Genomic DNA, 15902 nt, shown 5'->3' with positions numbered 1-15902 from the left:
CATCCCCCAGGATTATAAAACTGGACAGAAGAAAAAAGCTCAATGGGTTTGGTGTTGGCCCAAAACAGCACAGTTGAATATTTTTGTTTCTTGCTGATCAAATTAGAGGCAATTCAAAGGACTGGTGTGCCAAGGCTCCTGCCTGTTCGGTTACAGCCCCAGCGGGGCAGGCACAGCCCAGACCCCGGCTCCAGACCGATGCTGTGTGATAGCAGTGCTGCTTGGCTGGGTGGAAAAGGCACCGCCTGGCAGTGAGATGAGTCGTGCTGCGTCTCCATCTCTTGGAGAGGTGGGAGAATTCGTTTCTCATCTTGAGGAGCGAATGTGAGAGCAGATCCAGGAAGGCATCCCAAAAGCCCTCCGAGGGGGAGGGCATCACATGCAGGGAGATACTGCAGACCAGAAAGGTGGGTGGGAAACTATAATTCCCCCCTTCTCCTTCTCCTGAGAAACTGGAAACCACTAGAGATAAGCAGCCAGCCTGGCTTCAGTTCCCAGGTAGAAATATTGATCGGCAGCTGGGTTTGTCCATCCTGACAGCTCACTCGGAGCACACACTGCAGGAAAAACCACTCTGAAAATTGTGCCTTGTTTCTGTGGCTCCTTGAGCGCTGCTGTGCTCAGCTCTTGGGAGCTGTCGAGGGTCAGAGCCAGGCAGTATAGCTGATGAGAAGTAGGGCAGCCCTCCGGAGCTGCCAGCATAGGTTCCAGGAGGCAGAGAGCCCAGCAGGAGTCAAAGATGAACATCAGTTCAAGAGAGTGATCTGTGAGCCTTGTGCTCTCAAAATACCTGTGAAGGGTGCTGACCTGGAGCAGGGATTCAGTGGGAACCCTGCAAAAATGCTCAGGCAGAGGCAGCTGGGGAGGGCTGCCCTCGGACCTGCTAGAAATCAATGCCCTGCCTAAAGCTGCCCTCTCCTCGCATCGCTGAACCCACCAGCTTATTTTGGGTCCTTGATGGGGTCACAGCTGGAGGGATCTGGAGCAGCCGGGTCAAAGCTCTGTTGGTGCCAAGTGCTGCAGTGCTGGGGGCACCTGCAACCCGGAGGATGGGGACTTTGAGCAAAGCTCCCCATGGCTGAGCAGGGGCCAGCAGTGCCCAAGCAGCGCGGAGGGAGATGCCGTTAGAGGGCTCCCTGAGCCCACACCAACTCCCACCGCCCCAACGAGTGAGGAAATACCAGTGCTGCTGCCAGGTGGGCTTTCCACTGGGGATAGCCCAGGGCCTTCAGCCTGCAGGAGGAGGAAGAGGGTGGTGGAGATGCCCAGGACACTGGAGTGGAGGCAGGATTCAACACTGCAATGTGTGGCTCTTGGGCAGGCACCAAGGCACGCCGCCTGTTGCCCGGGCTCATGAGCAGGCAGGAGTGCTTGCCCTGGGCAGGGTTGGGGCAAGGCCGCACTGCCCACACTACCCACATCCCTCAGCGCTGTCCCTTCCCCACGCCACCCGCTTCACAACATGACACTGGACACACACATGTCCCCATGTGTACTTACATCTTGTCCCTGGGGCCCTGATGCTCCTCGGGGGCCAGGAAAGCCCTGCAAGCCAACCTGGCCCCGAATCCCTGGGGGTCCTTTTGCCCCTTGAGCTCCGCGAGGACCCTTGGAGGAATAAGACACAGCGCGTCACAGCAGGGCTTGCAAACAGAAGGGACAGCCAGCGCCTGGGGCTCCCCCACCCATGGGCAGGAACTGTGCACATGGAGAGCCCATCGCTTGCTGCCCTAGCTCTCTGCACACCCGGCCTTTGGCATGAGGCTGCTCTGGGTGAACATCCCACAACCCTCCTCTGAGAGCATCCCTGGGGCACCAACAATGGGGCAATATAACATTTTTAAACAGCAACAGCAAGATGAAGCAGGGAAGGATGGATCAGGGGCGGCAGCATGGTGGGATCAAGCTCAGCCTGAGCTACCCGGCTCTCACAGCCCCTGAAAGCAAATGCCCCTGGGTCCCTGGACATCCACAGAAACTCATCCACCAGCTGGGAAATGGCACATTTGAACAAAAAAAGAGAAAGAAGCTTGAGGAATCCCCCCGTAAGCCTGGGTACGTGGTACCTTGTCTCCTTTGGCTCCCAGGTCTCCTTTGGCTCCACCTGGACCTCGACAGCCCTGCAAGAGCAGCAGAGGTGGAGGGTACACTCAGGAAACTGTGTTGTGCCCATCCTTGCAACCAAACCATGCTGCGATCTGATTTTGGCATCAAAGTTAGTTTTGCCCAATTTAGATCAGTGCTTTCCTGTCAGAGCTGGGAGCAGGTACATGCTGGATCAGCTCCTCATAGCGGGGAGGCTCTAGAGTTTCTGGGTTCATTCACCACCAAACTGTTAGTGCCCCCAGCCCCCATGCCAATCCCACTCCCTGCTCCCTGGCAGGTAGGACACCTGCAGCAGCCGGTGGTGGCATCCCAGCTGCACTGTCCTGATATCAGCACAATGATGTTGAGCACCTTGTCCTCGTTACTGTGTTCCTTAACACCAGCTAAAGCACTCCCACTTCCCTTGTGCCTCCCCAAAGCAGGTGATATCTTAGGACACACTGTCGTGTCTGAAAGCTCCTCTTATTACAGCAAGATGAGCTCACGTGCAGCTCTGCCTTCACAAACAACTGCAGTTACCACCTATTCAAACACCAAATCCAAACACAGGCAAAGAAGATGAAGCTGGTGTTTTGGGCTGCTCTAATGCAGCTCTACTGCAGCCCAAGCAGGGACGGCATGGGTGGCATCACTCACCCGCTCTCCTTGGGTGCCTTTTGAACCTGGCAGGCCAATAAACCCCTTCAGAGAGAGACACAAAATGCGAGTTAAAAAAACACAAAGGAAAATATCGTATGCACTCATAGAGGCTGACAACCCTCCCACGCTACAGGGACGGGAAGACGCTGGTAACTGAGAGATACCCGTTTAGCTCTGCAGAGTTGCCACTGCTGATGCCACAGTGGGATTTGCTCCCCAACAGGGACCAGGGGATGCAAAAGCCCTCCCAAGGCTTCCCCTGCCCGCACAGCAACCCCCAGCATGAGGATGAGGGACTTGTTAGCCTCCAAAATGCACCACCCACATCCCACCCTCCATCCCTCTTCCCTTTGGCAAGCACCAGTTTTCAGCTCTGCATGTCGGGGTTTCAGCACATTCAGCAAATGCACCAAGGGCCATGCTCAGCTGGGACACCGTGGGTCAGGCAGGAGGAAGGCCAGGCTGTACCAGCCTCCTTACCCTTTGGAAAGGGCAGCTCAGCACCCAAGCCCCTTGGGAAAAGGGGTGCACCTAATTGTGCACCAGGGAAGGGATAGGCAGGGCTGGGGCATCTCTGCTGATAAATCCATAGGGGAAAAAAAAATCAAGGTCCCTGCAAGCAGCAGAGTCAAAGGAGCTTTGGAGTTTGGAGATGAGGAGCATGGCCATAGGGACATGACCATCATCCCCACCATCCCTTGTGCCACAAATACCGTGGGAAGCTGGGGGAGGCAGGGGGGAGCAGGGCATTCCCTCGCAGTGCTTTGGGGGGCTGCGAGGGGGAGGATGAGAGCACCCCACACCCAGCCACCCACTCCCATGGACTTACCCCAGGGCCCTCCTGTCCCGGCTGTCCCCTCAGCCCGGGGACACCATCTGTACCCTGCAAGAGGAGTGCTGGCATCAGCTTGTGCCACACTGGGCAGTGATCACCTGGCCCCACCATGTCCCCTCCCCTAGGCTTCATTTGCGAGGTCTGCTGCAAGCGCTGCCCTCTTCTCCCCTCCAAAAGCAGGGACAGGGACACCTCACCCCACCTCTCATGCCCCTCCAGGGAAAGCCCTCAAGCCCGGGCTTCATCCCCACCAAGGTCAAAGCGAGCCAGCAAGAAGCTCTTACGGTGTCTCCTTTGGGACCAGCGGATCCCTCCATCCCAGCTGGACCCTGGGGAAAAGCAAAGGCGGTGGGAGGTTTGGGAGAAGAGGCATGCTGCTCGCTGTCCTGCTCTGTGGATGAGACCCCAGCCCATAGGAACCCTGCCCAGCCCTCCTGGGGGGCTGCATGTCACACCCCAGGGACCATGTCCCCATCAGCTCACCCTTCCCTTCACCCCCTGGCCTGCACATCCTGCCCAGAGCAGGGGCTGTGGCCAGTAGCCCACCAACAGGCCACAGCCCTTCCCACCCACCCACTCCCGGGTGGCCATAAAGACTCGCAGGTTCAAGGACTTTGCACCCATTTGCAAAGCACACAGGGGACAAGTCCCAGCAGCTCCTTCCTTGCTCAGCAAGTGCATGCAGGGGGGACCCGCACCTTGGAGACACAGTGGGCTCTAAGCCAGGACAGCACCCACTTACCTGTGTGCCCCTGGGGCCGGGGGGGCCGCGTCTCCCCTGCAAGCCCTGCGGTCCCTGCAAAGCAGTGGGGGACGAGGAGCTGCTGTTAGAATCAAATCCCTGCACGCATCGTGCAAAGCTTGCGGTGCAAAACCTCTCCTGGGAAACACCAGACTGCTGAGGAGCTGCAGGGGTCCCAGACTGCCGGTGCGAGGGGACCCCTCCACCACTGCAAGGGGTATGGAAAGGATTCCCACCCCCATCTCAGCCTCTTTGCAGATTTTGGGGTGGGTTGAGATCACAGCCCAGCTGGAGGAGACCCCTCTGGGCCGGGTGCCCCTCAGGACACCCTCCCATCCTGGCACACCCACCAGCTATCCCAAGACACCCCATCACCACAAGGTTTGCTCATCCCTTGGTGCAGGTGCATACTGACGTACCTTGGGGCCCCGGGGGCCGGGCAAGCCAGGAGGGCCCATTTCTCCCTGGGGAGAGAGCAGGGAAGGGACGGGGTGAGCGCAGTTGCCAGAAAATCCCAAATAGGAAAGAGGGGAAACCAGGGCAGACCCACCTGAGAGCCATTGACACCTTGGCATCCAACAGATCCTGGCTGGCCCGGCTCTCCCTGCAACGCGAGAGCGTGGTCAGCCCTGTGGCCACATGCACCATGCAGGAGGAGATGGGATGGGGCTCCCCTGAGCATCTGTCATGGCAGCAGAGGCAGCCCCGGGCTAGTGAGGATCCTGGGGGAGGCTTTACTGGTATGCGTGAGTTTTAACACCATTCGTCCTTTGCAGTTTCCCCCCTCCCACTACCAGGAGGCTGCATTTTAAGCAGATGCATCCTTTTCAGCTTGAAAATGGGCAGGACATCGTGGCATGTCCCAGCCTGCCCATGGTGGTCCTGCCCTGCTCTTGCTGTGAAGCCAGATGGCAGCAGCTCCCCCAGCCCAGACACCACTTGCATTTCAGCACGGTTTGAACCGAAAAGCTATGACTTACCATGGGGCCAGCAGGGCCTGGGGGACCCACTGAGCCACCTTCTCCCTGGAGCAAGAGAGAAAGGATGCCATTTTTCTAGCCTGTTTTGCTTTGATCCTCTCCTTTTAGTCTTCACATTCCAAATTCTCCCTTTTCTTTGCATCACGCGTCAGCTACTTAGATGACTCTTTGAACAGCTACCTGGCCAGCCCTGGCTCCCCCACTTCATGTTGGAAGGTGCTTCCAGTCACCACCACCAAACCACTTCAATTTTCCTTTTAAATCCCCCGCAAACCCTTCCCTGTCTGGGATGCCTCCCAAAGACGTGGCAGCATTTAAGATATCAGTGTGCTGAGAGCAGCATGGAAAAACCCAGGTGCTGTCAGCCTGGGATTCATCTCAACTGGAGGTGGTCACCTAAAATAAACCGTGATGCAATGGGCTCTGCAAAGGCTCATTTCTCTTTATCACTAGCCAGGAGAATGAGCTGGGATGCACATGTCCATGTGTGAGATGTTGGAAGTGAGGGGAGGCTCCTGCCCCCAAAGTGCAGAGGGACAATGTGCCTGGTTGCTCTGGGGCAATATCCCCATTAATAAGAGCCACCTCCAGGACAAAGATATAGATGTAGTTTAGGTCCAGCTCTTGGGAAAAAAAAAAACCAACAAAAAACAACACCCAAGGATTTTTGAAGAGCAAACCATAAAGTGGTGCCAGTGACCTGCAAAGCCCAAGTCCTCCCTCCTCAGACCCATCTTTCCAGTGGGGAGCAGCAGGCTCCTGCACCTTGTCGGGGAGGGCTGGTGACACAGAGAAAGCAAAATCACTCACCTCTGGCCCTGCAGGGCCTTGGAAGCCCGTCACACCCTTCAGACCCGACATCCCCTGGGAGAAAAGCCAGGAGCAGGGTGTCAGTGAGGTGCCCACCCCGAGGTGGCAGCTGCCTTTGTCCCATCCCTTGCAGAAGGGTCAGGGAAAACACAGAGACCATGAGGGCTTTGCCCAAAGCCAGGAGAACGTGGGCTGGAGCCAGGGATGGAGCTCGGGGCCATTGCAGATAAGCAAAGGGGTCGGCCCAGGACAGGGGATGGAGGGAAGGAGCAATCCCAGCATGGCAGGTCGCGAGATACCCCCAGCTTCCCCGTTAACTCACGTGAAGCCCAGCAGGACCTGGTGGGCCATTTTCTCCCTTCACCCCCTGGAAAAGCCAAGAGCAGCCTGAGCGATGGAAGAGAGCATGACCTGGGGCTGGGGGGCCGTGGCAGGGAAGGAGCAACCCCCTGCCCGACCCAGACAGGGCTGCGAAGAGCAAGGACAGACACCCTCACCTTCGCCCCCTTCTCTCCTTTCTCCCCAGCTGGTCCAGGGTCACCCAAGAAACCCTGAAACGGGAACAACAAGGATGTGTGAGCCCCAGCTGGACCATCAGGAGCTAAAATGCGGCTGCTGTGCCCCAAAGGACCATCGATGTGGTGTAGGGGTATGGGAACCCTCAAACTTGTGCTAGATGAGGCAGCCCCAGAAGAAAAGCCTGGCTGCTTGTCCCCAGCACGGTGCCACCCCATTGTGGCTACTGCTTTCCCACGTCCCAAGCTAGTGTTGCACCATGCCACACGCAATCGTGACATGGAGGTGTCCCAGCGCCCACAGGGCTGGGACGGGGCTCTCCACGGCAGTGGTGCACTGGGTGGCAGGGCCATGCCCATCGCCTGAGCCTGGGAGGATGCCATGGTGCCCTGAGCTGCACATGGCAGCAGTAGGGAAGAAAAAGAAAAGCTTCATGGGCCCATGCAAGCGGTGCAAAGCTTCATGTGTCCACAGCTGCTGAGTGCTCAAGTGCACAGAGGCTGAGCCCAAGGGCAAGAGATTCTCCATTTGAATGCTGGGATGATGCTCGCTGGCAAGAGGGTACAAAGTACAGGCCAGAAAAGATATATGATAAACCATGTGGGATTGCTGTTTCAAAAAGAAGAAATTGGATTTCAAACACCCCAGTATCATCAGACCTTGGAGGAGTGCAAAATCTCCTGGGCAGCTCTAAAAATTTTAGCTAAAAAAAGACTGGGTGGGGGGAAAGGAAAAAAAGAGTGACAAACCACTCGCGTTCACTTTTTTATGGACATTTTATATCCTGGCTGACAACCCCCTGAAACAGCCTGGAGAGGAACCGCAGCGACATGCACTAGCAGCACCTGGGCTGGGGCAGCTCAGAGCACGGGGCACCCGCATGGCCAGAGGCTGAGTGGGCACAGCAGCAAGGGCGGCCACCAGCCGGATCTCGCATGGCTGGAGGGTGGCAATAGGGCATCCCACACTGTAACACAACATCACGTCCCACAGTCTGGGGGGGCGTGTGGGTACCACACACTGGTGGTGCAGTACCAGTGAAACCAGTAATGAAAATCTCTTACTGCTTGGCACGAAGTGTACGTGCTGGACTAGGGCTGGCACCGAATCATGCCCACAGCACTGAGTGGCTGAGCAAGTGACAGCCAGCTTACCTCTTCTCCCTTCTCGCCAGCCAGCCCCCGGTCACCCTGGAAGCCCTGCAGTCCCTGGGGAGAGGGAGAAAGGAGCAGAGTGGGTGCTGAGGGGGTGGAGTGGGTGGAGGCCCAGTGCCTCCCACCCACGTCCAGCTCCAGCCCCGCTCCCCCCTCCCCACTGCGCTGGCAGCTGCTGCCTGCTGCCCAGGGCCACCCTCGTGCAGACTGCCAGCGGGCTGCTGAGAGCCCCAGACTTCTCAGCATGGTCTGGCCCCTTTCACCATCCTCCAAAAGCCCCTTGAGAAAGCTCCCAGCCCAGGCACATTGCCTGTATGCCCTGGGGATTGCTCTTGGTGGTCTGGGAAAGGGCAGGGACCATCAGACCACCAAGTGACAAGTTATCCAGGCAGTCCATAATTACTCTCATTTCTTTCTTCCACACCGCCCCCCCCCCCCCCCCCCCCAGTTATTTTCTCCTGTAAAAGCAATTAGGAGGTTCAGATGCAGAAGAGCAGCCCAGCCCTCATGCTTAGTAGGCCCACCACAAAAGGATCTGCAGCACTTGGGTTATCCCAGCTGCACCTTAATGCACAGGTGTGATGTTTAACAGCCCTTTTTTTTGGGAAACATGAACCTCGAGGCACTAATCCAGGACTGCGTGGGTTTGTAGGCTTAGGAGGAATATTTTCGTTAATGGAGGCAAGCGAACATAAAGAGCAGCAGCATTAGGAGCCCTTTGTCTCCTGCCCGGGGCTTGGGGCTGCAACTTCTCCATCCCAACACTGGCCATGTCACGGCCCTGCCTGCTTGCCCACGGCTTACCTGCTCTCCCGGCAGCCCCCATGGCCCAGGTTTGCCATCCAGGCCAGGGAAGCCATCTGAGCCAGGGTAACCTGCACGTCCTGGCAAGCCCTGGAGCCCAGGTTCACCCTAGGGAGAAAAAAGCCAAGCATGGAAAATTAAAAAATCCACATCATTATGAAACCAATAAATTAAATTCTGAGCTCCGCCTGCCTCATGCTTTTGCAGCGACGCCTGCTAAACACCAAGTACCTCGCAAGGAGATGGTGAGGGCTGGCAGGGGGAGAAGCTTCGTGCATCCAGGCACTGCAAGTGTTGGGCATGTAGATCTGCCCAGGCTCTCTGACCTAAACCGTGGGAGAGTTGCAACCAGCGGCCATACAGCAAGAAACAAAGCAGAAGGCAGGAAAGAAGCAAATGTGTTAAGAGAAGGTCAAGTGAAAGCCCTCTGCATCTGCTTCTTGGCTCTGGGGCTTACACTCAAAGCCATTTCTGATGCTTTCCCACATACAAGAGCCTGAGCAGATCCTCTGGACTGGGCACCACCAGCTAAAGTTTATGGTCAGCTTATTTTACCCCTTAGCTCACTGGCAATTCTGAATTAAGGCAGGATAAAGAGCAGTCTGGAACAAAGAGAAGATATTTCCCTTCAAATTGCTTTGATTGTTTGGATTTCTCAAAAATTTTGGAACATTTGGTCAAGTCCAAAAACTGTACTTTGTTTTAGTTTGTAAAGTCAGAGTTTGAAGGAAGGGCAGAAAGATGCAGCTGCCTCACTTACTTCTCGAGTGAAGAATCTGGTTGTCAAAATATAAAAGCTTGTTTTGGGGAGGTTTGCTTTTCCATCTCCCTCCTCCAAGGGCTTCAGGATCGCACAGCCAGCCACTCACATCCCCCATGCTCATTAGTGGCCATGTATGCTTGGGGGCACCCAGCCTAAAAGCCAGCATTTTTGCCCCATTGCACTTCCAGTCCCAGCTTTGGGGAATATTTATTGTTATTTGTAATTTGCCAGAAAGAGACATGGCCTGTGACGCACTTCTGGCTGTGCTCTGCGGCAGGCGAGCCCGAGCAGATGGGCCAAATGCAAAACAGACCGTGGGCAAACCCAACCCAGCCGTGTGCTAAGGGGCTGATACAGGTGGATGAAATCCCTCCTCCTCTTCCTTGCCCCTTGTCATCCAATCAGCCTCCCCTGGGCAGTGAGAGCAGGGAGCAGAGACATGCTGGAGCCTGAATGGGCATTAAAGACCTCTTGGGCCAAGGTCTGGTAGAAATGTGAACCTTAACAAAAACCACCCCAGACTGGTCAAGAGCGGAGTCCAAAGTCGAGTTGAGTTTCCCTGTTGAAAACCTGCCACGCAAAGCCTTTGGCCAATGCCAAAGCAGGAGCAGGAGAGCAGGGGGCCGGGGACAGGGTTGCAGCCGTGACACAGCCTCCCGAACCAAAGACATCAGGCTTGCAGATGGACTGTGATGGGTGGAAAAAATTTGTTCCTTTCCATTTCTGTGCTAATCCCCCCCAAACTGTTAACTCCCCTCGCAGATCCTGTTTATGTGAAGAATGAGAATAACTTTGGCACATTTTGGCTAAGCTACACCGACAGACTTCAGTGTTTACACTCAACCGGCTTAACACAGTCAGTGACGCCTTCCAGATGTTGGCAGCTGGTAAAACATTATCCCTGGGGTGCAGCCCTGCTGCAAGGGAGTGGGGCTGGGGGTGAGAGGACACATAGCAGCAGGACGGGTGATAGAGAGCCAGACACACAGCGCCTGATGGTGTAGCTGCGTTTCTTGCCCGAGATATCAACTCTAACTTTTGCCATGAGCTTTTGGGACTCAAAGGTTCAACACAGCTGCCAGGAACCAGCCTGCAAACTGCTCGCCAGCCCGTCCAAATCAGCATCAATCCATGTAAGCCCAGCCTGTCCTTGGCTCCTCTTCTCAAGCCAGAGGAAAAGCCACCCCAGTTTTGGAGAGGAAGACACAATGACAAAGAAGATGGCAGGAGGAAAGCAAGGTCATTGCTGAGAGGGAGCCAAGGGGACCATGGTGCTGTGGTTAAGGTCATTGGGGAGGTGCTACGCAGGATGAGAAACACTGGAGGGCTGAAGGAAGACAATTGATCCAGTAGATGGGTGAGCAGGGAGATGAGGAGCAGCAGGGATGGGCGTTGCTGTCCCTTCGAAGCAGCCCAGCAGCAACCAGGACAAATGAGCAAGAGGCAGGGTGGTGCTGGGGACACCTGCACATCGGCTCTCTTGAGAAGGACAAGATTCGGGATGCACCACCTCTTCCCACGAGAGCTGGATACCAGCGAGCACAGGTGGGAGAGTGGGTGGAAAGCTCCAGTGATGCTGTGAGATTGGAACATCTGCTCTCCTTTCCTTTTACCCAGGGGCATCCAAACCCCACAGGCAGCTGTGCTCGCTCAGTCCCAGGGGAGGTGGCCGGCTCCCACAAGGGCACGCTGCACCGCAGCTCCCGTCATGGAGCACAGGCTGAGCTTGCACATCCCTTCGGCCAGAGCCACGGGGAAGGAGGTGGGTGGTTTTGAGAAGGTGACAAAAGGACAGAAGGTTTTTAGAACAACCATGCCAACTTGTGCCCACCTGCCTGGGAGGGCATCGGGTGACACATGGCAGAGTCCAGCACCCAAAGGGACTGTGCTGAGCAGTCACTGAGCACATGCACCTGCTGGAGCGGGGTGCTGCAAGCACAGGGCAGGAGGAGCTGCAGCATGGGCGCAGGCAGGGGAATGAGCCTGCTGTGGAGAGCCACCCCTGCCAGCCACAGCAAGGTCCCCAGAGGGAGGACCAGGGCATCACCTCCCATGACCCTTCAAACCAGCCACACGTTTCCTTGCACAGTTCCCAAACCGGCAGCACACCTGACTGTTACCGTTCTCCCTCACCCAGCGCTCCAGGGTTTGATCCAAGAGGGACAGGGTCTCTGAAGATCCCCAGGACAGCCCCGAGGGCACACTCAACCTCTCCAAACCAGGCTCTCCCCACAGCCAAGCCCCCCACCCTGCCGCAGCCAGGCATGCCCTCCAGCACCCGCGCTCACCGTGTACCCCCGCTGGCCTTTCTCGCCCGGCTCCCCCGGATCTCCACAGGGTCCCTGCACACAAACAGGGATTGAGTCAATAAACGTGTCCCCCCCATCCTGCTCTGTGCCGAGAGCAGCTCGAGCCCTGCGGAGGCTGTCATGGGGAGCACGATGAGCAATGCACAGAGGCAGCCTTGGGAAGGGCAGAGTGGGAGGATTCGCATGCCTCAGCACACCCTGCCCGCCTTCGTGGGGTCTGTGGCCAGGGCAGGTTTGGAGGCAGCCACAGATCTGTTTCCCTGTTGCTTTGGTGCCCTACGGGTGGTCAGGACAGGGAGTTTTGCCTTCATTTCTTTTGCCTCATGGCGCTGCCCTGTTCGCAGAGGCCAGCTGTGGGGGAAGCATCACCCAGCAATCCCGGGGGCTGCGTGGGCAAGGGGCTGCAGACCCACCAGCATGGGGCTGGCCCCACACAAGTACTGCATCAGCCATTCTCTGGCTTGTTTTTGTGCCTCTGGGAGGCATCCACATGGTCCCTATCCAAAGGGGGTAAGAACCTGATGCCCTGGGGAAGATAAGACAGCACTGTTCAGCTGGCAGAGACAGAGCGGCAGGGGCTGTGTCTGCCAACAAAACCCAGGGAGTTAGATATCAAACATCACCCGGGTTTCGGTGGGAAGCAGACAAGCAAACCATTAGGCTTCTTTGAAACCAGTCCCAAAGCTCTTAATTACAGCATGCCAGAAGCCACTGGGCAGCAGATATATTTCGGGGCAGTCCAGGACTGTGCAAGTGACTGGAAACATTGACTCTGCAAGCTCAGAGACCCCACTCAGGCCAGCCGGGGTAGCAGCGGGGCCAAGCAGCACCCAGCCACGGAGGGGACACGGGGGCTTTTCTTACTTACAGGTGCTCCTGTTTTCCCTGGATGTCCTGGGGGCCCGGGGGCTCCAGGTTTTCTCTGGATTAAAAAGAGAAACATTGGTAAAACAAATCTCACTGAGAAAGTGCTTGGAGACAGGAAAACTCAGCTGACCAAGTGGAGGAAAAACCAAACGACAGAAAGTTGCTTAACAGTGATACTCACCGGCCAGCCTGCATGTAGAAGCTGGTAAAACGATGATTGCTGAAAGAAGAATGGGGATGGGGGGAAGAAAAATATTAAAAAAACCCCTAAATCCCTTTTTGCTGGGTTCAAAGTCTTTTTCCTGTTGCTTGGGAAGACACAGCAATGAACCAGTCTTCTAATTATTTTTTTTTTTATACTATGTGTATGCAAGTCACAGGACAAGGCTTAACCTGAGGACAACGTGTAGGAGATAAGGAACTGCTGGCCTTATTAGCAAATTAAGATGGAGATACCACTTCTGAAGTTTGCTGAAATTCAGCTCCTCCATGGATGCCCTAGCAGCCTTGGGACACCAGAAATGCTTTGCATGTGGAGAGGTCAGAAACATGTTGTTGGTGAGGGCGGGTACCATCATATGTAGCCCAGGTTGGACTAAAACCAGCTGCTTTGACACTGCAGTTTGCCCCAGGTGGGAAACCTCATCCCAACCAGCCCCCATCTGAAGCCCCAGAGGAGGAGATGCTCCGACAGTCATGGCCAGCAGGCTTTCTCCTCACTGCTCCTAGCAGCCAAATTTTTCATGCACCTCCAATTTTTCAGAAGACCAGATAACCACAAAGAAATAAAAAACACCCAAAAGCCACAGGGTGGGCTAATCCCATCATATTTCAAAGCCAGTGTAAAGGTAAAAATTCATGGTGCAGCCTCCTCTCTGCAGACTTCCAAGCCAGGTTTCTCCAAGTTTTGGGAGATGGCCAGGAAACAAAACAATGTCTATCTCCAACTACCAGCCATCCTCCTGCCCTCCCAGCAGCACACTCAGGAGGCAAACCCCACCTTTCCTCCTCCTCCTCCCTGCGATGAGCCCAGACATATGGTCCAGGCAGCTCCTCCAAATCCTGGCTTGCATCAAAGGCTAAGAAAAGCCCCACCTTGTTCATCACCCTAATCCCAAGCAGCCAGAGGGGCAGAATTCCCACGTGCTTCCCAGCTTCAGCCTCAGGGGCGCTGGGAACCCCCCTCCTGTCCCCTCCTCCAAAGATCTGTCCTCCGATACCAGACGAGAGAGAAGGGAAAAAGCCAAGGAACTCATTAATGAAAATAAACACAGACCTTTCAACATATGGAAATATTTCTAATAATGAGCAGGGCTCTTGGGGGCAGATGATGGATGGATGCATTTAACTAGCTCTAACGCCGCACCAGGCATCTCAATTCCTTTCAAGTTGATCCCAAATTGATTACTGTGAGCGAACGGGTGCAGTCCTTGCCAGCCTGCCGGGGCCAGGCCATGGTTCTCTTGTCCAGCCAGTTCTCATTTCCCTCAAAAGCTGCTCACAAAAACTTTTTTGGGGAGTTGGAGCATGGCCAATGCTTTTGCCTTGTCTCGGGAATCAGTGAACACAGATTCACTTGGGACAGGATATTATTTCATTAGGCTTCAAAAAAAAAAATCAAACCATTTAAAAAGGGGGAAAAAAAATCCCATAGGAGATGTGAACTCATATTTCGGAGCACCAGATGCCAAGGAGAGGGAAGAGAAATTAATTGCCTTCTGCAATTTCAGCAGGAAATAGTCGGCACTTTGCTTGCTGCAGCCCTGGTCAGCAGGGAGCGGCGTGATGGATACAGGGATCGTAAGCAAATGGAGGGGATGGAGGATGGGGAGTGATCACCGTATGGATCTTCCTCCTGTAAAACGCCAGCCTGAGAGCAGGGCAGAGAAAACCCTTCCAACAGGTCTGCAGGGAGCAGGTCATGCCCTGCAGCATGGTCTTGGCCGCCCTGTGGCCACCCTCCCCAGCCCACCCCACGGCCATAAAGCCACGCAGTCACAGGGCTGCATTAGCTGCTGACCTTTCAGGAGCAGGAAGTCCCTAAAGGTTGCCACCTTTTTGTGTGGAGCAATATTTTCTTTTGCTCTAAAGTTACCAGCCCTCATTTCCCAGCCTGACCTCTTGCTTTTAAAGGTATTGGGAAAGGATTCCAGCGCTGCAGAATAAGCTCCCTAATAACTGTGGGAGCTCAAGTTCTTCCTCCTTCCCCAGCTTCTGGGACTCTACCACTACTGAAGTCAACATTGCCAGAACAAGACAATAGTTCCTGCCCCTCAAGTTACACCAAGACAACTTCTTGGCAAACCCAATGTCTGTTGCCATGTCATGAACAAAAACACAGGACAGGGGCTTGGGGCAGAATCGCAGTGGCCTTAAGCTGGTTTTGGTCAATTCCCATGAGCAGCAAAGGCTTGTTTCACTGGAAAGGAACAGGAGAGGCTATTGAGCATCCCAACAACCATAACTGCTCTGGGACAGTCACCGATATCCCTTGCTTTCCCAGTCCATCACACTGCATTACATCTCCCAGCCTGAGAGATGGCTCCTCTGACTCACATTTCCAAAGGCTGAGCCAACAACAAACCCCAGCAGCCCAGGATGCCCCCGCTGTAGCCCCCAAATCACAAGCACTTGCTTCACAAGAGCAGCACCGTTCCAAGCCACAGCATTTCTCCAGCTCCCCAGTAAGTTGTAAGGGACTGCAGAAGCAGACAGCCCCCCCCATCCTCACAGCAGCCAGCACTCAGCTTTTCACCCCTGTGCTATCTCAACAAAGATTAGCAAAACCCAGCCCATGGCTTTGCACTCCCGTTTCCTGCTGCCGAGCAAAATGCCGCCAACGGGGTCATACGGCCACAGGCACAATAGCCCAGCAAGACTTTCGGGTGCCCCACGTCATCCTTGCCAGACGCTGTCTTCCCCTCGAGATCGGCACTTTGCCAAAAGCACCGGGCCAAGTGCCAGCATGCAAACCTCCTGGGAGCCTGCGGCCAGGGCCTCGGCAGCCCTCCAGCTTCAGCTTCCCAAACACAGATGAGACTGTCTGCTCCCTCCAGCATTCCCAATGCCTAAGCACCGAAGGTGGTGGTACACCAGAGAAATCACGGTGTACAGCAACATCCATAGGCATGAATGTTTCTGCCTGCAGAAGAACAAGGCCTGAGGTCCCTTTCCAAATGCAGGCAAGAAAACAAAAATGCAATTCTGACTGAATGTGCAGAGCAAAGAGCATCAGCAGCCCTGCGAAGTGCTGTAACCATGCCTTGACAACAGGAATTGATTATGCAGATGTCTACTCCAAACACCCTGGGAGGAAGGTGATTGCCCTGGTGCAGGCATAGAGATGCTCTCTGGCATTGCAGGCTTCTGCCAGCCGA

At 55.3% G+C, this 15902-nt stretch overlaps 1 protein-coding gene across 1 annotated transcript in view; it reads right to left on the bottom strand.

The window, feature by feature from the left end:
* LOC148056207 (uncharacterized) overlaps positions 1–15902 on the bottom strand; it is a 98957-nt gene that overhangs the window by 17178 nt on the left and 65877 nt on the right. Inside the window, exons 11-27 of the mRNA XM_087753324.1 lie at positions 12707–12745; positions 12527–12580; positions 11638–11691; positions 8587–8694; positions 7783–7836; positions 6610–6663; positions 6435–6479; positions 6113–6166; positions 5303–5347; positions 4873–4926; positions 4742–4786; positions 4323–4376; positions 3865–3909; positions 3575–3628; positions 2743–2787; positions 2067–2120; positions 1501–1608 (exon numbers count right to left, since the gene is read on the bottom strand). Of these exons, the coding sequence (XP_087609450.1) occupies positions 1501–1608; positions 2067–2120; positions 2743–2787; positions 3575–3628; positions 3865–3909; positions 4323–4376; positions 4742–4786; positions 4873–4926; positions 5303–5347; positions 6113–6166; positions 6435–6479; positions 6610–6663; positions 7783–7836; positions 8587–8694; positions 11638–11691; positions 12527–12580; positions 12707–12745 (966 nt within the window). The remainder of the gene's footprint in view (positions 1–1500; positions 1609–2066; positions 2121–2742; positions 2788–3574; positions 3629–3864; positions 3910–4322; positions 4377–4741; positions 4787–4872; positions 4927–5302; positions 5348–6112; positions 6167–6434; positions 6480–6609; positions 6664–7782; positions 7837–8586; positions 8695–11637; positions 11692–12526; positions 12581–12706; positions 12746–15902) is intronic.

Source organism: Nipponia nippon, unplaced genomic scaffold (genome assembly GCF_047370975.1).
Source record: "Nipponia nippon isolate SJK-2023a ecotype South Korea unplaced genomic scaffold, ASM4737097v1 scaffold_16, whole genome shotgun sequence".
Lineage (NCBI taxonomy): Eukaryota > Metazoa > Chordata > Aves > Pelecaniformes > Threskiornithidae > Nipponia > Nipponia nippon.
This window is presented reverse-complemented; position numbering and strand designations above follow the sequence as displayed.